General features: G+C 31.9%; 1 protein-coding gene across 1 annotated transcript in view; it reads right to left on the bottom strand.

Annotated features, from left to right (window-relative positions):
• Positions 1-7769: 7769 nt before the first annotated feature.
• LOC145287911 (putative ubiquitin-conjugating enzyme E2 W-B) overlaps positions 7770-24844 on the bottom strand; it is a 50143-nt gene continuing 33068 nt past the window's right edge. Inside the window, exons 5-6 of the mRNA XM_080135859.1 lie at positions 22930-23005; positions 7770-7915 (exon numbers count right to left, since the gene is read on the bottom strand). Of these exons, the coding sequence (XP_079991985.1) occupies positions 7902-7915; positions 22930-23005 (90 nt within the window). The 3' untranslated portion in view covers positions 7770-7901. The remainder of the gene's footprint in view (positions 7916-22929; positions 23006-24844) is intronic.

Below are 24844 nucleotides of genomic sequence, written 5' to 3'. Positions count from 1 at the left end.
TATTACTGCGACATGGCAATTCAGTAGATACCATTAATTTCACTTGAAAATCAATATTTCAATTTTCAAATTTTGCTACAATAACGAAGAAGCAGTTTATGAATATTCTCATTTATTATATTCGAAAGCATCTCTACCTATATAAGAGCCAGGTACGTCCAAGGATGGAATACTGTTGCCACATCTGGGCAGGAGCTGCTAGAAAGGACTTGTCCTGCCTTGATAGAGTTCAAAATAGACTTCGTAGCCTCGTAGGAGATGTCCTTTTCTCCTCCTTGCAACCTCTATCTCACAGAAGAGATGTTGCGAGTTTGTCTCTGATGTATCGTTATTTTCATGGAAAGTGTTCAACTGAGCTTCAATCTATGGTCCCCCCTCGCCAAACTTTCACAAGAAACACTCGTCTAGCTGTAAACACTATCAATAATTTCCCCCACTCTTTATCTGTGCCTAAACCTAAACGTAGATTCCATGAACAAAGCTTCTTTCTTAGAACTGCACGCCTGTGGAATTGTCTTCCGTTTTCCTGCTTTCCGGCTGACTACAATATGGTTGTGTTCAAGTCTAAAGTAAATAAGTTCTTGATGAGCCGTTCCATATAAGTTATCAAATTTACCAAATTTTCATTACTAATGATTACTATATTGATCAATTTCTACTGTACACTCTTTAACCCTTATCCTTGAGTGGCCTCTGGGCCTTGATAATGTGGTGACGCCTTTGTAAAAAAAAAAAAAAAAAAAAAAAATATTTTTTCTCAAAAAAAAAAAAAAATGTGTGAAAATAAGCATATCATTTGAATAAAAACCAACTTGCCAAACTATTTCCTTTTTTTTTTTTTTTTTTAACTTACAACATTTACATTCTTTTCTTTCTTTTTTCTGAATCATCATCAGTCTCCCACTTACTTTATTGGTTTATTTAAAAAGTTTTCTTTTAATTTTTACCATTGATTTATTATCGATAAAAACAATACTTTCATGCAAAAAAAAAAAAAAAAAAAAAAAATTTTTTAATTTAACATTTTCCAGTGCATGCTCACATACATATCCATAGTAAAATTAAATCCTCATATTTTTCCCTCGGTCAACTTCAGGAAGAACAGTGCATAGAATTTCAATGAATATACCATTTTAATTTAAGATATTGCACTTCACTTAGCATTTGCAATAACTATCAACTAAACTCAGGGACAATTTTTACATTTGTGTGACTTATATGTAGACACTGATTACTTCTCCCATGGGCAAGTAAACTGTGTCAATCGCTTCATTACAGATTAGTAAAATATCAATATTTCACTAAATATACGTCACGACAAAATGAAAATTATATCATCAAACGACTGCTTTAAGGTTAGTTATTTCCAAACATTTTATTCAAATTCATGCGATATTCACAAAGTTATGACATTTTATTCTTTATCGTGGAATTTCCACGGTCCATTGTTTTATTGCAAGTCTCTTAAAATGTTGTTTTAGGGAAAAAATACAATGTTTTATCATGCAAACTTTATTTTTTATTATATTTTTCTGCCAAAGAATAATGAGAAAAAGCACATCGTAGATGCTAAGCCTCAAATAAATTAATTATTTAACGACATATCCATCATTTTTTAAAATAACTTAAAACCTTTTGTCCCTCAGGAAGTCAAATTTTTTTATCTCAAAAAGGAGCTATGGCTCTAGCAATATCAACTATGTTCTCCACATCTTTTGAAGTAAATTGCTCTCCTCCCTCATAAACTCCTCTTTTTAATATTGACCAGAGATATTCAATGGGGTTAAAGTCTGGAGAACACGGTGGTCGAGTCATGAGTTTCTCCAGAAAAGCCCATAGATTCAAAGAAGGTTGCAATCACCCTAGCAGAATGGGATGGTGCATTGTCATGCATAAAAATCATCTGAAAGCGACGTGGCAATGGTAGGTCATCTAGCCATGGTGACAAATGTTTATCCAAAAAGGCAGTGTACACATTGCTGGTAAGTCTTACATACTCTGAAAATCGGAATGGTCCAACCAACTTATCCCCAATGATTCCCACCCAAAACATGATAATTCCACCTTCTCGTTGGCGATGAACTCTGTAAGGGGTTGGAGTTCCATTTGTTCCAAATTTTGGCCTATCCATCCAGACTGTCAAGAGTAGCACGGGTCTCATCTGTAAATTGGACACGTTTAAAATCCATTTTCATATAATTCTGTGCCCACGCTTTTCATTTTTCCCTATGTTGTTTGCTCAATGGAGGCCTTGAAATAGTTTTGATGGAGCGATTCCAGCTCTTGCAAAAATGGGAGCACTTGCTGTTTGGGTTTTGGTTGACTGCCCTACGAATTTTCCGAATATCACGATGTGAAAGGTTTCTCCTGGTTCCCTTATCCTTTCTGGATTTGGTGTTGGGGTTGTTCATGAATGAAGCCAAAGTTCTTGGATCCCTTTCCAGTTCCATAGCTAAATCTTTGATTAACAATCCTTCTGGGAGTCCAGCAACAATCCTTTCCTTTTCAATAACGTTAATTGCCCCTTTTTTGGCATTTTAAAAGACCTGCAATAAAGCGATGAACAGTATGAAATACTTGATAATAAATAAAATGTCATAACTTCATGAATATTGCATGGATTTGAATAAAATTTTGGAAAATAACTAACCTTGAAACAGTTATTTGATGATGCAATTTTCATTTTTTTGTTACCTATTTTTAGTGAAATATTGATATTTTGCTAATCTGCAATAAAGCGATTGACACAGTTTATATGTTGTGTGTTCTACAGTCAGCAAATCAGTCAATCTCTATTTCTGCATAGAAAATGGAACACCTCAAAATATTGTGTATCCACAAGTATTGACACCATAAACACATAAGAAACATGTATTTTCTTTTTCTTTGTTTTCCATTTAATGAAACTGAGCCACAGCAATGCATGACCGCTAGTAATAAACAGATTTTAATTTGAATTGGTTCCCCATTTAATAATATTTAGCAAAACAACATAAAACTATTTTTAGACCATCAATCTTAACATTTACCGCTCTATGGATGCCTTTATTGAGATATTTTAAATAATTTCAATTTTTTGTGCATATTGCTAATTTAAATATAAATGTTCATAAAAAATATAATTAATTCAATTTATTGAAATAGTTACTTCTTATATTGTGGATTATATTAGTTAAATATTATATCAAACACAATTGAAAATTGTAAATTTTGTTTGTTATTTTGTTTCATTTCTCACATATTCTAGAATTTCTAGAGGCAACAAAAGCAAAGAAATGTTAAAACAATTTTTTTAACTACAAAACCTCCGAGTTGCCATAGTTACAAAATAAACAAAAAAAAAAAAAAAACAACAAAAAAAATCAAAATAAGAATTAAGTTTCGTTTTATTGTTTCAATGGCAGCTTTAAAATTTGGATAAAAAAAAGACAAAAAAATTTACAAACATTTCTGACAAAAGTCAAAAAAAAAAAAAAAAAAAAAAAAAAAATGGCAGAAGTGAAACACATACAACTAAGTAAAGGTGAACAAAACAAAAAAAAAAAATTTTTTTAATTTTTTTTTTTAAATTAAATAAACATGTAAAAAATAAATTGATAATAATATTCTAATGAAAATGAAAATGCAATTATATCTTGGGACGATTTAACCGTTTTTTTTTTGTTTTTTTTTTGTCCCAACATACAAACCACTAATGCATTTCAAATATGACTTCTAGAAACAGATGTTTGTATAAATATTATTCTACACCTGATCAAAAATAATAATCGTAAATATTATTATTATTGACATCATTTTTGTGAATTTGAAATTAAGGTGCTTGTTTACATTGGTGAGCTTTTAAACCAACGCATTTCAGGTGAAAACATTACATACTTACGTGTCAGATTCAAATTAATATAAATTTCAAAGACTGAAAAATGATACAGTAGAAAAATAATTACATTAAAAATAGAATTTATCAAATTATCAAGTTTTATTGTATGTTTTTAATGTGGAAGAGTTGTGCAACCAATTCTGTACGACAAACTGATTTATCTCCCTTGATTTAAAATTGAGAAATTAAGGGTCCGCCATTTTTAAACCAATGCATTTTAGAACATAATTGTGGGTGATTTTTTTTTTTTTTTTTTTTGTTAAAAATACATCTAGCACATTTTCTAATGGATCAATTCTCATAATTTTAAGAATTTATATTAATTTCATCACAAACGTAAGTAATAATGTTTTCACCTGAAATGCGTTGGTTTAAAATGATCACTAATGTAAACAAGCGCTGAAATTTGTTTCAAATACAACCAAAATTTATCAAGTCCGAAGAAGATATGCATGAAATAACATTTCAGTTATAAACAGAAATATACAACCAAAATGGAAAATTGTTTTGAGTTTTTTTTTGTTTTTATTTTTCTGTGAAAGAGTAGGGAACGGGAAGCAAAAGTTTTTAACCAAAAAAAAAAAAAAAAGTCCTAGAATGACTGAAAATAGATCTTGGAGATTCAAATTATTTTGCGTGTGTGTGTGTATTTTAGGTAGAAATTTCTCTTTTATACACTTATTAAGCAGAAGAAATAACCTCTTCCATCTGATCTGTTTTATCAAGTGGTTCTACTGTTCTGATTGATGCTTTAGTATATATTTGATTAAGTAGTGCTTGATACTAAAATGATTGTTAGTAGAGCTAGTATGAGTGGTTTGGCTTATATTGACAATTCAAGGTTTCCATCTTTTCTTATTGAACCGATATATATGCATATATATATATGTGCACATACTTCTATGTTTCTCTTCAAATCAATCAAGTTGAGAAAGTCTTTGAATAATAAAGAGGAAATGTAAAACAAACAATTTTGGGTTTTTGTATATGTGTTTGTGTGTGTTGATATTTGTAACAGTTTGTAACAGTATATTATAAACATATACTTCATGAAATATCTATATATTAATAGGATAGCGTATGTGTTATTTATTTTGTGTATCACGCTTACATCCGGGTGACTGTCGTTTAATTGTTATGAACTTCCATTTCTTGTAATAAATAATTTTACTAAGAATTCTTCATAAGTTTTGGTTTCAGTTTCGATTATAGCTGATGGCATTCCAGTGATCTATTTTTGTATAAATAATTTTATCAAGAATTCTTCATAAGTTTTGGTTTTGATCATAGCTGAAGGAACTCAAGTTATATATATATATATATATATATATATATATATATATATATATTTCTTTTTTTTCATAAGTTTTGGTTTCGATTCAAGCTAATCCACCCAAGTCATATGGATATATTTTTTCAAACTCTGCAAGAATTAAAATACCACATTTAAGCGTACTGTACGACTGGGCTATGCTGGACATCCCTGCTAGCTTAGATAAATACTTTTGCAGTTTTAACAAAAGAGCTACAATAATATCAGAGCATCTCCATTTACACTGAACATTTACAGAATGCCAACATCAATATATTACATAGGAATTAATCCCATGACATTTCCACAGATCCCGCTAGTTTTAATATTAATTTTTTTGTAATTCTTTTTTACACCAAACAAGGCATATAAAGGGGTACTATTTGGGACCATGTCTACAAGAGCACTATGTAGGGAGTTGAGCAGCAAGATTTCCATTTACATTACATTTAAATTTCTGCAGTCAGAGAAGTAGGAGACAGGGAGGGAATATAAAAATCTCTCAGTTCATGGGAAAAAATTATTAGACTAGAAGGCTTTCCATCATCTAGGTACCTCTACAGTAAAAGGGTGGGATTCTGCTGCTTGTCAGGTGAGTCGAGGGTATTTATATCGAGAGGGCACAAGTACTACAAGTTCGTCAGAGCACATTCCATTAAAGTATTTGTAAAACAGTGCAACACTGTGTCAATGGAACAGAGGTTGAAGCCTAGTTGACAAAGTAGAACCTATTAAGTTAGACAGGGTCCAAAAAAGGTCTCTAAGAAGGAGAAACTAATGATAGATGTGCCAGCCCAGGTGTGGCAACATTACTCCATGCATTCTTTTATATACACTCTGGAAATATGTGTGTATATATGCTTGACCAATATAGAGTAACTAATAGCCAAAAGAATTTTCTTGGCTGGTCTGATTTTTATAGTTTTATACTAAGGACAAGGTAGCTAAAAATGAAACCAAATAAAAAAGAAAAATATTTAGTCAGAAATTACTTCGGCCAAACAGTAGAGGATTCAATATACTAGCAAACCCCAACTCAAAAAACCAACCAACCACCTCACAATGCCGCTACATCACCCAAACATCCAAGATAGTAAATATTGTATCAGTTAAAAAAAAAAAAAATGGATCTGAGAAAATCACAAACACTAAAAACCTCAATTTGTCAATATAAGCCAAACATAAAATCTCACATCTTTATATATATATATATATATATATATATACACAAAGATAGATGAAATAAAGGAGAAACTTTGTATAAAAGAATGATTATTTAGAATTTGGTTTCATTATGAAAAACTCTGGCCTGAAGACACAGATTCTCTAAAAGAACTGCAGCAGAAACATGTATGAACATATGTAATCAATAATGTTTTGTATAAATTAAGCATATTATAATCATGCTATGTTTGTTATTGAGTACTTTTTGATAAACACTGGAGTCTAGGAAACTACAGTGATACAATCATTACATATATATTTTTGTGTGTGTGTGTGTGTGTTCAATATTTTTTATATAAAAACAAGAGCTATCATATGTAATTGCATTTATTTGTCGATTACAATTAAAAATCTCATCATTAGAGAGAGAGAGAGTGTGTGTGTGTCTGTCTGTCTATTGTCTGTCTGTCTAAAATCCATCTAGTTCAACATCAGAGATTAGAAAGTATCTGCTTTCCACTACAAAGGAATAAAAACGTCTGTTGAATCTTGAAGACAGAGGAGATAAAATTGCAAAAAAATCTTTATCTTTAAGCAATGATGGAATGAAATTCTCAATTAAATTTTCTGGTGAAAGGAAGAGTTTTTTTTTTTTCCTTTCTGAGTGCACCTGTAAAAGAAAGAAGGGGGGATATATAGAGAGAGTAAGCATATAAAAGGAGGGGATGAGAAAAGAGAGAAAAGATATAAAACAGAAAGGGAAAAGGAGAGAGTAAGCACATAACAGAAGGCGGAGAGGGGACTTGTGCGGGCGAAAGAAATGTACAATTAAAACAAGTAAATGAATTTGAAAGAAAGAAAGAGAATAATCATATAAAGAGGATAAAGTAGGGTTATGTACAGAGAAAGAGAGAAAGACTGAACTCATGAAGGGAGAACTTGTGCAAAGGGAAAAGGCAAATATATAAAAGAGGGAGTTATGTAAAGAGAGGGAGAGTAATCACAGGAAATGGATTTCAAAGTAAAAGTCAGTTGTCATGGGAACAAGATTTATTAGTTTGTTTTTTAAGCAAGTTTTTCAGATTGTAATTTTTGACTCAGATTAGAGAGAAAAAGAACAGAAAAGAGAGAGAGAGAGAGAGAGGGATAGAGAAGAAACGAAACGAAAAAGAGAGTAAAAAATAATAAGGTTGAAGATGAAGCAAGAAAGAGGGTGGGAGTAGAAGAGAACCTTTGACACAGTAAATTGTTGCTTTATATTCCTTGTGTTATTCAAGTATCCAAGAAAGAATGGGGAGTCTTTGTGTTTTGTTTTGTTTTTTTTTTATATATATATAGGCCCATTCTTAGGAGGATGGGGATGGGGTACAATCCAAAGTTTATCCAGGTAGGGAGAAGGGGGATCGAAGTGTTGTCTTTTATTTTTATTTTTTGCGTCACATTAGCTGGCAGGAGTCCAGGTATAATTATTATTACTTCAGTCAGATTAGTCGTCTTGAGTTGTTGTTGTTTTTTTTTTTTAAATTCTTATCACTTTGAAATCCTCTTTCATACTGTGTCGTCTGAAATGAGAAAGTAAAACAAGTTTGTTTTTAAAGAGAAAAGAACAGGTTTAGATATTGTTGGAGACTAATACCACCTGCATCAATCACATTGCAAAATTGTTGGATATTCTCTTTACCATGATCATCGCAGTAGTTTGCGTTAGAAACCACAGTGATGCCAGTCACCACTTTGAGATGGGATCAAATTGAAGCACTCCAGCTGGCTTAAACAGTCCAGAGTGATTATAAAATCAGAGTGAGGTATGATTCTGTTCAGCTGTAGGAGGTCCATCTTCCCAGACTTTACCTTCGAGCTGAGAAGGAATTAGTTTATTGCTAATTGTCTGACGCGCCTCTACTGGGAAATGCTGATAGAGCTGCTCATGTATATTTTCTCCACATCAAAATGAGCAATGATCAAATGGACACATTTTTGCCATAACACTGATTGTTTTGTATTTCCGATTAAATTCTGAACAAAATAACAGTGAATTTTTAAATAAAAAAAGGTATTATGTTTCTAAATTTTTGAGATAAGGATTGATAATTTGGATTATTATGTATTAATAAGTAGTGATCTATAGTGATTTTTTTAGAAATTTGTATTACAAAAATATTGTTTTAAATATTGGACTGTATTACAAAAATATTTTTTAATATTGGACTGTATTATAAAAATATTGTTTTAAATATTGGACTGTATTACAAAAATATTGTTTTATATATTGGACTGTATTACAAAAATATTGTTTTAAATATTGGACTGTATTACAAAAATATTGTTTTAAATATTGGACTGTATTACAAAAATATTGTTTTAAATATTGGACTGTATTACAAAAATATTTTTTAATATCGGACTGTATTACAAAAATATTTTTTAATATTGGACTGTATTACAAAAATATTGTTTTAAATATTGGACTGTATTACAAAAATATTTTTTAATATTGGACTGTATTACAAAAATATTGTTTTAAATATTGGACTGTATTACAAAAATATTGTTTTAAATATTGGACTGTATTACAAAAATATTGTTTTAAATATTGGACTGTATTACAAAAATATTGTTTTAAATATTGGACTGTATTACAAAAATATTTTTTAATATTGGACTGTATTACAAAAATATTGTTTTAAATATTGGACTGTATTACAAAAATATTGTTTTAAATATTGGACTGTATTACAAAAATATTGTTTTAAATATTGGACTGTATTACAAAAATATTTTTTAATATTGGACTGTATTACAAAAATATTTTTTAATATTGGACTGTATTATAAAAATATTTTTTTTAAATATTGGACTGTATTACAAAAATATTGTTTTAAATATTGGACTGTATTACAAAAATATTTTTTAATATTGGACTGTATTATAAAAATATTGTTTTAAATATTGGACTGTATTACAAAAATATTGTTTTAAATATTGGACTGTATTACAAAAATATTTTTTAATATTGGACTGTATTACAAAAATATTGTTTTAAATATTGGACTGTATTACAAAAATATTGTTTTAAATATTGGACTGTATTACAAAAATATTGTTTTAAATATTGGACTGTATTACAAAAATATTTTTTAATATTGGACTGTATTACAAAAATATTGTTTTAAATATTGGACTGTATTACAAAAATATTGTTTTAAATATTGGACTGTATTACAAAAATATTGTTTTAAATATTGGACTGTATTACAAAAATATTGTTTTAAATATTGGACTGTATTACAAAAATATTGTTTTAAATATTGGACTGTATTACAAAAATATTTTTTAATATTGGACTGTATTACAAAAATATTGTTTTAAATATTGGACTGTATTACAAAAATATTGTTTTAAATATTGGACTGTATTACAAAAATATTGTTTTAAATATTGGACTGTATTACAAAAATATTGTTTTAAATATTGGACTGTATTACAAAAATATTGTTTTAAATATTGGACTGTATTACAAAAATATTGTTTTAAATATTGGACTGTATTACAAAAATATTTTTTAATATTTGACTGTATTACAAAAATATTGTTTTAAATATTGGACTGTATTACAAAAATATTTTTTAATATTGGACTGTATTACAAAAATATTTTTTAATATTGGACTGTATTACAAAAATATTGTTTTAAATATTGCACTGTATTACAAAAATTGTTTTAAATATTGGATTCTATTGCAAATTTTTTTTTAAATATTGGATTTTATTACAAAATTTTTTTTTTTTAATATTGGTAGTATTACAAAAATGTTCTTTTTTAAATATTGGATTGTATTACAAAAATATTTTTTAAATATTGGATTGGATTACAAAAATTTTTTTTAAATATTGGATTGGATAACAAAAATATTTTTTAAATATTTGATTGGATTTTAGTACAAAAATATTTTTTATATATTGAATTGTATTAAAAGGGAGAGACTATTAGTAGATGCCCCAGTCTGGATATGGCAACAATATGCTATGCATGAGTGAATTATGACTTTATAAAGAAAGATAAAGTATACTCTCTAAACTACTGGAATAAGAAGCTGTGTTACAATGAAGTATCAAAACAGTAAACCAATGAAGACCACTATGTGAATGAGCTGGAACAAGTTTTATAAAAAGTTTCAACTGGGTCACTATTATCAATCTAATTGAGGATGTGTTTTAAACTCTTGTCTACCAGAAACATGGCATACTTCTACTTGAATGTAAAAGACCACTATTTGGCATCATGTCTAGCAAGGGACTGATGGGAATCGAGTAACAAGATGTCTGTTCACATTACATTTAAACTTCTGCAGGTTTGTGCAATCAAGGAATCGGGTTCACATATGAATAGAATAGAATCCCGGGATATGGTGGCCCTAGGATACGTTTTTTTCCAGGTTACGATGTGGAATACAATGTTTTTCCGGCTCCTGGTTATGGTATTTACAGTGTCATTTATAATGTAATTTGATTATGTACATGTGTATTTTGTACTGTATTTTGTTACTAATTTTTAATGCCATATCCCAGGGTTCTATTGTACAACATAAACTGACACAAACATGAAAATCACATGATAATCATAAAGTTTTATGTCAATCCAGAAAGATATTAATTTTTTAAACAATGCAAGCACTTCCAATAATAAAAATCCTTAAATTTAATTAAATATTTGACATGTGTCTATGAATTTGATGCATCCCACTTACAAGACACCCCTCCGTCATGTTACCAACAATTGGAAAATCATGAGTAACATTTTCATGGCTCATCATTCTGAATGAATGGCAATTGATTGCATCAATTACCAAACACAATCGTATCATATGGTTTGGTTAGTTTAGTTTACTGCATGTCAACTCTTTTCATGTTCCTACTCACTTGCCTTCCCACGAGGGCAGAGTTAGATGCATAGTCGGTTTTTAATGTGGGAAAAATCGAGCTCCTCAAAAAGGGGTACTTTGGATAGGAACAAAGATAAAAATTACCTTAGCCATAAAGGATTTCTCCTCCACTGACCGAGGACAGAAACGGTGTTGCATCAGAACAGATACTACACTGTGATCTTGTTCCAAAGGCCAAGGAACAACTTCAATGCTGAATCCAATAATTTTTTTTTTTAATTTATGTTTGAAGTTCTTTATGTCTTCAAATATTCATGGTGTTTAGTTTGCTTGTTTTATACAGGGAATAGATGTTCTTGTTTTTTGGCTTTACAGAACATAAGTTTTGCAAAGGTAAAAAAACAACGATAACATCTATTGCAATATTTTTGATACATGATAAGGGTATGATCCATGAAAGTTAGGAGATTCTATTTATAAACACTGTCAATAGGAACTGACGAATCAAATTAATTCATGTTCTGTTATCAACCAATCAGAAACCAGAATTGCTCCATAAAAATTTAATCTTTCAGCATTCCAGCACATAATTTTTTCGTTGCTCTTTGCTTGCAAAACTATAAAGTCTAAAACCCGTATTGAACAACAACCACCTGAAAATTCTTCATCTCCAGGACTTGTACAGAATAGCTACCCATTAGAAACTCTTCTGAAATTAAACATGGCTTTCAATTCAAGAGGTTATGGGCCCAGTGGTGGACTTTACTTTGATGGATCAGAATCAAAATTCGAATTGAGGCAAGTAAAATTTTTAGGATATTTATGAATCCAAAAGTTATACAACCTAAAAACAGAAATGACCCTGAGTTTATTGAAAAGAATGCAATTGTTTTTGCAGAAGTAATACAGTGCTTAGATGACAGAAGTCTATTTCTGGTAATATGAGAAGCCTTGGACGATGACTGCAAAGCGTTAGTCATATTAAAATTATCTCTTTATAAACTGAACTAACATCTTTGAACCGAAACGATTACAAATTATATTATAAGGGCCAAAACAGTAAATTCATTAAAAATGTCTGGTGAAGTCATTAGCAATAGTTTGTTAATCTCCATAATCCTTAAAGGGTTGCCGAGTGATTTTAAGCTGTTTATCACCATAACTCAGAAAGAAAAACTCATTACTTTTGGTCAATTCAAGGTAGCATTTAGGAGTTATGAGGAAACTGAGAAAATGATCACAGAAAAAAACAAAACTACAAATATCATGAAATTTAAAAATGCTCACGTAAAAACACCAAAATTATATACTTCTACCTCAAATAAAAACTGCAACTTTTCCAAAAATAATTTTTCTTCTAAGAAAAGGACAAACATTATTTACTATAATTGTGGGCGACCCAATCACAAGAGTTTCCAATGTAGATACAAAAATTTCAAAGAAAACTCCATTAAAAATGTGGAGAGTTCCATTAGCAAACATACATTTTTATTTTTATGTACATTTGACACTTTAACAAACAGTAACAACTTTCTTGTCGATGGTGGGGCAACAGCACATGTAATTATGAAGGAATCGGATTTTATCAATTTTGATCCCAACTTTAACCCTCAGAGTCACTTTGTAGGGCTAACCAACGGCAGTTGAGTAAACGATATCAGAAGGAACAATAAAGGTGAACTTTGTTTCCGTATCCTGGAAAATGCTCTTCTAATTCCAAAATTTAAAAAAAATATTTTCTGTGCAAGCCACCACTAAACAAGTTGCAAATATAAACTTTAGCCTCAATAAATCAAAACTGGTGTACCGAATGAAACTGTATTCGATATAAAAGAAAATGGAAGACTATATTATCCAAACAGTGCAGTCCTATCAAAAACCACCTGCCATGATTTACAGACATGGCATAAAATTTTTGGGCACTGCAATATTCCAGATATCAAAAAGTTGCCGAATGTGGTTGATGGAATGAAAATAAAAACTTAAAAAACTTGACAAACTGCAATGTTTGTACACAAGGTAAAATGGTAAAGTACCAAAACAAGATGCCAGACAAGAAGGCTTTGAAAATCCTATCACTGGTACATTATGACTTGAACGGTCCCATGGAACCAATGGGCAGAGAAAACTTTAGGTATGCACTAAATTTTGTAGATGATTATTCCGGTTTAATAATGATCTATTTCTTAAAGAAAAAATCTGATACCTTGCTAGCAACTAAAAAACATTTAGCTGACAATGGCCCCTTACGGTGAAGTAAAGAGTATCCGCTCTGACAATGGTACAGAATTCACTAATAAAGACTGAACTTTTATTAATTAACCATCGTATCAGACATGAAAAATCAGCCCTTAATTCATCTCTCCAAAACTGAACTGCGGAAAAATCATGGTAGACACTTTTGGAAATGGCAAGATGTGTACACATTGAATCAAAACTCCCCAAAAACCTCTGGACACATGCACTAATGATTGCTGCATATATATGCAACCGGTCCTTTAACAAAAGGCTATCTAGAACACCATATGAAGCTTTCTGCAGTAGAAAGCCAAATTTAAGGAGAATGAATGTATTTGGTTCAACCTGCTTCAGATTTATAAATAAGAAAAGCAAATTAAATATCAAAACCGGTCGAAGTATATTCCTTGGGTACGATAAAAACAGCCCAGCCTACTCAGTATTTTTTTGAGAGAAAAATAAAATAAAGAATCTGATGTGTAAAATTCAGACACTTTTAATTTCAAAAATGAAAATAAAACAAATGACAACAATGGAGTCGCCACTGACGAAGACAAGAGTATTAATAATGATGACAGCGATGATGATGATGTCAAAGTTGAAAATTCATCAGAACGTTACACAAAAAAGAAGTAGAAGACGAACCGATTTTTTGTGGTCAACAATTTGAAAGTTTATCACGTCAACTATTGCTATTCCGTGGATAATATGCCAAAAAGCTTTCAAAAAGCAATTCAGAACATTGTTAGCAACGGAAAGCAAAATAGATGCTTTAACAAAATAATACCTATTCAGCAGTGCCTCTCTCAAAAGATAAACATGTAATTTCTTCTCAATGGGTCTTTACAAAAAAGATTACAGCGTCAGGTGTTGAACAAGGCAAGATTTGTTGCTAAAGGATACTCAGATTTACAGTATAAAATATTTTTCTACATTTTCACCGACTACAAATCTAACCACAATCAGAATTTTATTGCAAATCGCATCGCAATATAACTTTAATATCCATCAAATGAATGTAAAAAATGCTTATTTGAATGCCCCAATAGGCTGAAATTTATATTACCCTTCCAGAGGGATACATAATGAAAAATAAAAATTGCCTGTGAAGGCTTAATAAATCACTGTACGGTTTGAGGCAGAGCAGTCAAATCTGGAATACCGTATTTCATGATTATATGATTGAACAACAATTCTTCTTCTTTTTTTTTTTTTTTTTTTTTACATGAAGGTCACCACTTATCAAGGCCCAAAAGCTACTCGGGGATAAGGGTTATTTTGTGTACAGTGATCAATGGGATAGTGTTGCAGTATTCATTAGTATTGGAGATTTGATAAAGTACAATTACTTGGGGGGGGCGGTTCATCAGGGATTTGTTTATGTTGGACTTGAAGACATCCATGTTGAAGTCAGAAGGGAAATAGGCAAGCAGTTCCATAGGCGTGCAGTTCTAAGAAAGAAGTTTTGTTCATGGAATCTGCGTTTTGGTTTTGGCACAGCTAAAGAGTGGGGAAAATTTTTGACAGTGGTTTCAGCTAGACAGGTGTTTATCGTGAAAGATCGGCAAGAGGGGGACCAGAGATTGGAGCTCAGACGAGCACCTGCCATGGAAATAGCGATAAAACAAAGATAGGCTCGCAACATCTCTTCTGTGGGAGAGAGGTCGCAAGGAAGAGAACAGGGCATCCCCCACTAAACCACAAAGTCTATTTTGTACTCTGTCAAGGCAGGATAGACTGTTTTTAGCAGTTCCTGCCCAGATGTAGTAGCAGTATTTCATCCTTGGACGTACTTGGCTTTTATATAGATAGAGAATTGCATCAGCAGTGAGATATCTTCTGGAGCAGTAGAAGGATCCCACCATTTTTCCAGCGACCTTGGCAACAAACTTGATGTACGTGTTCCATTTCAGATCAGGATTAAAGGTCAAGCCCAGAAGCTTGTAAAAACATGGGGCCTCCCCTAGACAAGAGCCATCCATTTCAATTGATCAGAGCGTTGATGATGTAAGGATAGGAGTTTGGTTTTAGATGCATTAAAGGTAATCAGCCACCTCTTCCCCCACTGTACCACGCGCTCGAGATCAGAGGAGAGAGAATCTGAGAGAACTTTGTCATTTACAGCCTTTGATGTGTTGCCATAGATGGTCATGTCATCAGTATAGATATCAACGAATTATTTAAGTATGTGTTTTGGGAGATCATTGATGTAGATCAGGAAGAGAGTTGGGCTCAGGATGGACCCCTGAGGGACTTCAGCATTAATACTGCGGACCTCTGATTTTTGTCCATCAACCACTACTCCTATGAGCTTATCAGAGAAAAATGATTTAATGATTGAGAAAACATTTCCAGTTATACCGTAGCTGGAAATCATGTGAAGTAGGCCTTTATGCCATACCTTATCGAAGGCCTTTGATATGTCAAGAGCAATTGCCCTAGAAAGGAAGCCTTTGTTGAGAGATTTGCTAATCCTATGAGATATAACCGTTAGCACATCTGCTGTAGATCTTGCAGAATGGAAACCATATTGCATGTCACTAAGAAGGTTATTTCTGCTGAGGTGGTTGACTACTTTTCTATTTAATATGGATTCCAGCAACTTACTCATGACACACAGGAGACTTATTGGTCTGTACTGAGAGGGAGATGACTTATCACCTGAATTCTTAAATACAGGGCATACTGATGAGGTTTTTCAGGGTGTTGGAAAGCACTTTTCCTTAAAGCAATGCTTAAACAGTTTTTTAAGTATGGGAGCAAGTTCTGGTTGAAGCTTTTTTAACACTATAATTGGGATGCAGTCAGGGCCAGTTGCTTTACTGGAATCAAGGTTCTTGATTAGCTTGGTGACCTCACGCACAGATATTTTTATGTTACCTAGCGTGTTGTGTGTTATGGGAGGAAATATGGGGAGTTGATGACCTTCGCTGCGTAGGGTAGAATTAGCTGCAAAGTTCTTAGCAAATAGTTTGGCCTTGTCTGATGCTGACGAGATGACCTCTGGTCCATTGATAATGGTTGGGATAGAACGCACGCTTCTGTTCAGGATCTTATTTGTTATTTGCCAAAACTGGTGGGAACCAAGCCGCTGATCAGCTACTTTGGATTTAACGGACTGAGCATATAGCTCTCTTGCATTTTTTATTACTCTTTTACAGTGGTTGCTGGCGTTCCTGAAAGCAGCTTTAGTCTCAGTGCATCTATTACGTTGGTAGCTATGGAAAAAGTGATTTCTGTGCACAATGGCAGTAGTACATTCTGGGGAGAACCATGGCTGGCCGTTAGGTTTTTGTTGGAATTTTTTGGATGGTATGAATCGGTCTATGCCTACAATTAACCATTCGGTCAGGTCTGATACTATAGAGGACACATCCTTTTTAAACATAGAATGCAGAGGTAGATCAGATATGAATGTACGGAAGCTATCCCAGTCAGCCATAGAGTATCAGTATACAGTATGGTGGAGAGGTATGTCTGGGGACTTATTACATTTCATTTTTATCTTAACTGATACAATGGAATGGTTGGAGGATCCTAGAGGAGAGAGAATGGAACATGAACATAGATCAGGGGAAGTTGAGAGAAAAAGGTCTAGAAGGCTTGCATACTGACCGGTAGTATCAGGCACACGGGTGGGTTCGCGAACTATCTGAGTGAGGTCATAGGCAATGCAAAATCATGACAGAACCTCCCCTCATCATCTGTCTTATTTGAGTGGGTCAGCCATTCCACGTTATGGACATTGAAGTCACTACAAATGTGAATGTTAGCCGGGGGATGTGCAGACAAGATGTGGTCTATTTTCTCAGATATACTCTTAAAGATAGTAACTCCACTGTTGTGGGGGGCTATAGAAGGCAAATATAAATGCAGTGGTGTTAGCAAGTGCAACCCGGAAGCACATATAAGGTAAATTAAAGTTTTCTCTGGAGATATCCCTGCCACACAGGAAGCCATCTTTAATGTAGGCACATATTCAAACAATGCCCAGTGGAACCCTGTTTGTATACCCAAAACAGAGACAATAAACTACTTGTTTTAGTTTTATGGATTGATGACATTTTAATTGCATCAAATTGTGATATAATGTAAACCGATGTTAACAGAGTAAATAAAATTTCAAAATGACTGATCTTAGCAAGATATGGTTTATGGGCATAAAATTTACTCATAGAAAAAGGAATTATTAAAAGGAATCAATCGAGGTACATTGATAAAATCCTATTAAAGTTTGGAATGCAAGAATGCAAGAAACACTCTACAGCAGTCGAAAATGATATCAACAAAAATACTGACACAGAATCTAAAATAATTATGATAAACTATACCGAGAGATAATAGGAAACCTTGTATACTTAATCACTGCTAGGAGACCTGACATATGTTACACAGTAACAAAACTATCACAAAATTATCAAGACAAACAATGAAGGATTTAAACAGAGCTAAAAGTTTTGGTATTTAAAAGGAACTAAGGAACAGCATTTAGTATTTAGAAAATCAACAAGTCCCCTAAAATTAGAATGGTTTTCAGATTCATATTGAAGAAACGATGTAGATCAACAAAGTATATCTGGATATTGTTTCAGACTATGAAAGAATCGGCCTATTATTTCACGGAAATCCAAAAAGCAGCAGATTGTATCTCTCTCTATGTGTTAGGTGGAATTCATAGCGCTTACACATACTGCACAAGAAGCACTATATCTAAAAGCTATTCTATAGACTGTTACCAAAATTAACTGAAACTCCTGTAGTAATTGTTAAAATCAAGCCAGCATAGTCAGTAATTCACCAAAAATCAAAGCACATAGATATTAAATATCACTCCATAAGAAATTAAGTAAAAAAAAAGCAATCCATTATTGTAAATTATATAGGATAAAAACAAAATATTGCCAATATATTTATTAAAATGGCGACAAAAATGAAATTGAAATGTTTTGCCTTTAAACTTGTCAGAATTTGACTTTAAATAACTTTTCACAAGCGCAGATATATATTAAAAAAATTTGTCTTGAGCAAGACGTTAAACTGCATCCATTTTGTTTATATTAAAACGTTTAACATACTAATGCATAACAAATGTTTAAACTTTTACTAAAATAAAAAATAAAACATAAAAAATATATAAATAAAATTTTAAAAAACACTTTTTGAAAATATTTTCTTTGTATTTTTTTTCCAAATACTTTTTACATGCTTATTTTAAGGCACACATAAATTAAAATTGACTTTTTTTTACTCTTATTTTATGCACAATACTCTAATTAACCGAAAATTTCCTATTTACTCCTTTTAATTTTACAAAAAAAAATTAAAAAATTTTTTGCAGATTCATATAACATGTATAATTTATATATAACATATATATTTTAGAACGGGAATGCATAATTAAAATTAAAAATTACTTTAATTTCGTATGCTCACCTTTTCAAGGTAAAAATATTTTTTATATATTTTTGTTTTTACACACATATTTTTCTTTGACATTTGAGCAAAATTAAGAAATGGCTTCTTTATACATGCTCCAATTTTAAGATTTAAATGACTTCTGCTTTTATTTTATATGCTGTAACTTTTGTTGCACATATTTGAATATATTTATTTTTAAACAGAGTTAAACATGAACTTAATGGACTTTCCCATTATATAAAAAATAGGTGTGTGTGTGGGGGGGGTGCAATATTTTTGATATATGATAAGGGTATGACTCCTTATTATAAGTTATGAGATTCTATTTATAAACGCTGTCAAGAGGAACTGACAAATCAAATTAATTCATGTTCTGTTATCAACCAATCAGAAACTAGAATTGCTTCATAAAAATTGAATCTTTTAGCATTCCAGCACAGAATTTTTTCATGTCAACACGAGAAGGATATTTTGCTCTTTGCTTGCAAAATTATAAATCCAGAACGTATACAGAACAGTGACCCACTGAAAATTCATCTCCAGGACTTGTACAGAATAGCTACCCATCTGAAATTCTTATGAAATTAAACATGGCTCCCAATTCAAGAACATCAATGCTTAGTGCATTTTAGGTCAAGGAGCCAAAATCTTCAGACAGCCTGATCTGATAGCATCACCACATCATACAGTTTATTGTTTCCAATACATATTATTAGTAGTACTGGTATCTATAAATAAATTAGCAGAGAGACATTGCCCGCGATTAAATGATGATCCACAACCCGCGATTAAATGATGATCCACAAATGTTTCACACTTCTAATATTTTTATTTACATCAAAATCAGTGAAATATCCCATTTTTCAATCAAATTGACTAATTGTCTGCTCTAGTTGAGGACCCACCAAGGTGCACCAAAAGGAAGCCTCACGTGCCTCCCTATAGTCACTTAGTCCATCATACATTACACTGTAGAGAACATACTGTTGACTGTATAAAATTATTTTTATATAATGGTTTGAAATGAAAAAGTCAAGTTTCATGGTTAAATTGTGCTCTAAACAGAAATTCATTTCAAATGCACCTCTGTCTTATCAAAGAACCTATTGTAATTTTACGCGCCAGGCCCTTCTGCTTGTATGGTGATAAAACTTTTCAAATGCACTTGTAAAATTTAGGCTGTATAAGGGTGTTAATTTTGGTCAAAGTCAAACTGCTCGTTCTTTAATCGGATTTTTCGGATTATCACTTTTCGATACTTATCAGAGGCATTCTGATACAAAACCTATTTAAGAACACTCCCACACATGTAAAGTACATTTGCATGAAATTTCAAAAACTCAGCCCAGACATTTCAGAGTTTATAAGGAATGAACACACACACAAAGTAGAGATATGTGTAACTATTACCTTCTATTTTTTTTATTTTTACCAATGAGTCACCACTTATCAAGACTAAAAGCTGATCAAGTATAAAGATTAACGCGATGGATTATTTATAAGTTAAATGATGATGAATATTATGAAAGGATTGAAAATGATAAATAAAATAAGGTTTTTAGTTCTCTCCCACTGCAAAAACTTAGTGAGATTGAAAAGTCCCCCCCCCCCCAAGGAGGCAGGCACTGACCTGCAAAATGTGCTTGAGTAGCCCCATGAGCATTCCCCGGTAAGGGAGCTTCAGGTGATTAGCAATAAAGTAACCCTTTCTTTAAGAGAGAAGGCAAAGCCTGGAAGGGTAAACTTCCTAACACTGCACAGCAACAACATTACACTGCAATCAACAGGGACCGGATTATTACAGGAATAGGAAAAAGTCTATTCTGTTGATTTGGGGGCAAAAGCAGATTATTTATGAGGACACCTTATGACAAGTATTTGTTGACATTAGATTTTAAGGCGGCTATGTTTTAGTTTGCAGTGAAGCAGTCACATGGTGATGCAATTGACTGGTGGGAAGTTTTTGGAAAGAAACTCTCTTCATAGAAATTGCACTTGATGTTAGATGCTTGAAGAAAGTAGGAATGTTCTTTGTGGTTGTGGTAGAGAGATTAGTTCTTGCTGTGAATGTCTTATGAGGATGAATCAGAAATTGTAGCAATGATTTTTTTTTCTGTGAGAAAGGTGCTGTAGAGAACAGAAAAGATCATCCCTCCTCATTAGACTGCAAAGTTGATTTTGTACTTTGTCAAGGTGAGAAAGAGTGGCACCTCCCCAGATGTTGCATCATTACTCCATATTCGGATGTATCTGACTCTTATATAATTAAACGTCACCAGCAGAACCTGAGGTCAGCTCATTTCTTGCGTAATCAGGTACTTTCTGAAGTGGTAGAAGAATCCAAGCATTTTTCCAGCAACTTTAGTAACAGATTGGATATAATAAGGGTCATTCCAAAAGTAACCCCCTCTTATTTTTTTAACTCAAAAACTGAAACACTGCGAAGACGGGAGTGTTGCCATTAAAACAAGTGACCTTTTCTGCTTAAGAATTTATTTTTCTACATAGTCACCAACATTCTCAGTACACTTTTGCCAACCTCTTTTCATGCCTTGGTCATAAAAGTTCAAAGCGCACTTTGTAACTCACATCTCTGTCACCACTCTGAAATCGACGAACCCATCTAACTGTGCTGGCATCAACTTCATCAGCTTCATAAACATTCAGCAGGCACCGGTAAATGTTGATTGGTTCAATATTTTTCTGCATAAAGAAATTCAATGATGCATGTTCATGACAAGTTTAGTCAGCATAACAATGCAATCTGCAATCCTCTTTGATTCATTTGGGCAGGATAAAAAAATAGGAGGCATTACTTTTGGAACGTCACTTGTATGCCCTCCATTTTAGATCTAGAGTGAAAGTCAGTCCTAGGAGTTTATCAAAAAAGGAGGCTTCTTCGAAGAGAGGGATATTCATTTCAACTGAAGCAAAACAAGGATCTGAGCATTGGTGGTGAAAAAAGAGAAGCTTGGTTTTCGAGGTCTTAAAAGTAATAAGCCACTTGTTTCCTTGTTGCAACACATCATTTTATCATTTTGCGACCATGAGTGTAATTATAAATAAGCATTTCTCATCTTCATGGTAGTTGTTTCACCACCCCTTCACAGTAGAGATCCCTAGATGCAAGAGAGCCTTCTACTCCAGTAGTTTCTTCCCCAGGACAGCTAAACTTTGGAATTCCCTGCTGGGTCCCTGCTTCCTCAACTGTACTGACATGCAGAAGTTCAAGTGCAATGTGAACCGACATCTTGCTGCCCAACTCCCTACACAGTACCCCTGATGCCCATGTCCCTGATAGTAGCCCCCTAAAACAAAGTGGCAATATGCCTTGTTTGGGGTGAAAATGTAATAAAAAAAAAAAAAAAAAAAAAGATAACAGTCCACAAAAAGAATGAATACACAAAGCACCAAATAATTTATCAGTTTTGATCCTTTTACAATATTTTTCATAATTTCAACAGGTAATCTATTCATTAAGTGGTGGTGACACATTAGAAATGTTTAAAAAAGTGATGACACATTAGAAATTAAAAAAAAAAAAAAAAAGTGGTGACACATTTGAAATTTTTAAAAAAGTGGTGATACATTAGAAATTAAAAAAAAAAAAAAAAAAAAAAAATGAAAGATGGCTTAAAATAATCATGACAGAGCTTCCTATAAAAATTATCGGATGCATTTAAAAATCCAAGGGAGTTCCTATGTATAATTTGCTCTTTAAAGATGCACTTATGCACAGTTTTACACAATTTCATTTTTGATGAATTTTGACACAGAAAAAAAAACTTTAAAGGGGCTAACTACTATGAAAATACAAAGGGGAGATCACTCCGATTGACTTGGCACAAATTGAAGAAAATACAGAATTTTTCAAGTGAAAATGCCCGATTAACAGGTTAAACTTTTGAAAATTGCAGAGTTTTGTAACTGCTGATATTTATATGCACAAAACATTAAATAAAAGAAAATTAGATAAAATATCTTTCATTTGAACAAGGCAAAAAATAGTTTGTTTTTTTTAAGTGCAATTCTACTTACCATGATACCACCATTTTGTTTTTTTAGGGTTTTTGTGGGCTGTTTTCACATAGAATCCATTATCCGGAGGGCGTTTCTGTTCAAAGAAAAATGACAAAAAAATAAATAAACATTTTAATATACACACATATTTTCATACTTAATTCAATTCAAACTGAAGTAGTTAAAAAGGAGTTTAAATTATCTAGCAGACACCATCTTCAATTGTGTCTGATCTCTCTATACAAGGGTCTGTCAGAACAACCTGACATGAGGATATTTCACCCTACAGATAGACCCTAACTAAATATTCAAAATAACATAGTATATTCAAAGTCCAAATAAGATCCCACTAACACGACTATACTGGCTCATATGAAGAACGGTACACCTTCTCCTAGTGATGCTACTTCAAATAACAGCATTTAGCTGGATACGCCACCAGACAAGATGAATTCTTGTTCAAGAATCCAATAAAATTCAGAAAATGCTGCAATAAAGATAAACTACTACATAATTAAATGACCAATTGGGGAAAAGGAAAATTAGTGTTCTTTACTGCTTTACTAACTCAATAGTTGAGAAGTAGAGGAGAGTCAAATATCTATGTGTAACATATAGAAATCAAGTGTTAGCCGCAGAAAGAGACCTCTGCGTTTTTTAGAACATTCAAAACGTAACCTCATTTGTATATTACATTAAAGAAAATCTATTTTAATAATTAGTTTGATATTATTAATCGTTTTTAGTAATAGAATTGTTTTGTGTTTAGAAATATTATTTAAAGGTGATTTTTTAAAATTTATTTTTAATTATTCGTTAAAGCTTAATTCTATTCAAAAATGGGAGTAAGCTCTTTTATGTCAGTTGTAGCTTTATTTAAGGTAAACGAAAGATTTATGAACACATTTCAAACTTAATTCTGCAGAATGCGACACAGCTGCTTACAGAGAGCCACATTTAAAGAGGAAACCCAGATATATGTGTGTGTGTGTGTGTGTATTATAATCGACAAAAAAAAGAAAAAAGAAAGAAAAAAAAAAGAAAGAAAAAAAAAAAGAAATGTGGCCTTTATTCCAAAACTCCGTCTGTCAACATACCAAGGTCAATCATTGAATGTTATTAAACTGGATTTTGACTAAAGTGAATATCATTGACAATATATTTCTTATTTCACACAAAAAAAAATCTCTTCATTATTTGAGAGATATGTATTTTATTTAATTTCTACACTGCAAATATAATAAACTTATAACTTAAAATATTGCAGCATTAAGAATTGATTATATAATGTTATAAATTGAATTAAAAAAAAAAATTCCTAATGCTTCAATATTTTAAGTTATAAATTTATTATATTTTTTACTAGAATATCTTGTCCTTTTCTTTTCCAGTTTTAACAACTAGTCCTTTACTTTTCTATATTACTTTTCATGCTTGCATTTTTCTATCGTAATCCATGATTTTTTCCAGGCTTCTAATTCACTTCTTCTTTGTTTAATTTCAGTCTTATTTTTTGCCTCTATAAACACATATGTAATAACAATGTACAGCACTCGTCTGCTTTCAATAAAATCCCTCCAATTATCTCCCTTTCATGCTTTCATTCTCTCTATTTCATTTGTTATTTCTCTTTCCGTGACAGCAGTGAATTAGTACCAACAGTAGTCGCTGAAGCAACATGGTTGCTATGGAAACCAGTCATAAAAAGCATCGCTCACCTCCTTACATATTTTTACAATTTTGAACACCAGAGAATTCATCATAACTTTTGTTTTACTGAACAAAAATTGAAAATCTTTTTTTCACAATATAGCTGAGAAGGTGATCTATAAACTGTAATAATTGTTTGAAATTTGGTTGAAAAATGAGTGAGCGGTGAAGCTTTAAAGCAGTTCTAAATGACTAAAACTGCCACTTAACCATATATTCAAAC

The sequence above is a fragment of the Euprymna scolopes genome, chromosome 11 (genome assembly GCF_053919585.1).
Source record: "Euprymna scolopes isolate OS-2025 chromosome 11, ASM5391958v1, whole genome shotgun sequence".
Lineage (NCBI taxonomy): Eukaryota > Metazoa > Mollusca > Cephalopoda > Sepiida > Sepiolidae > Euprymna > Euprymna scolopes.
This window is presented reverse-complemented; position numbering and strand designations above follow the sequence as displayed.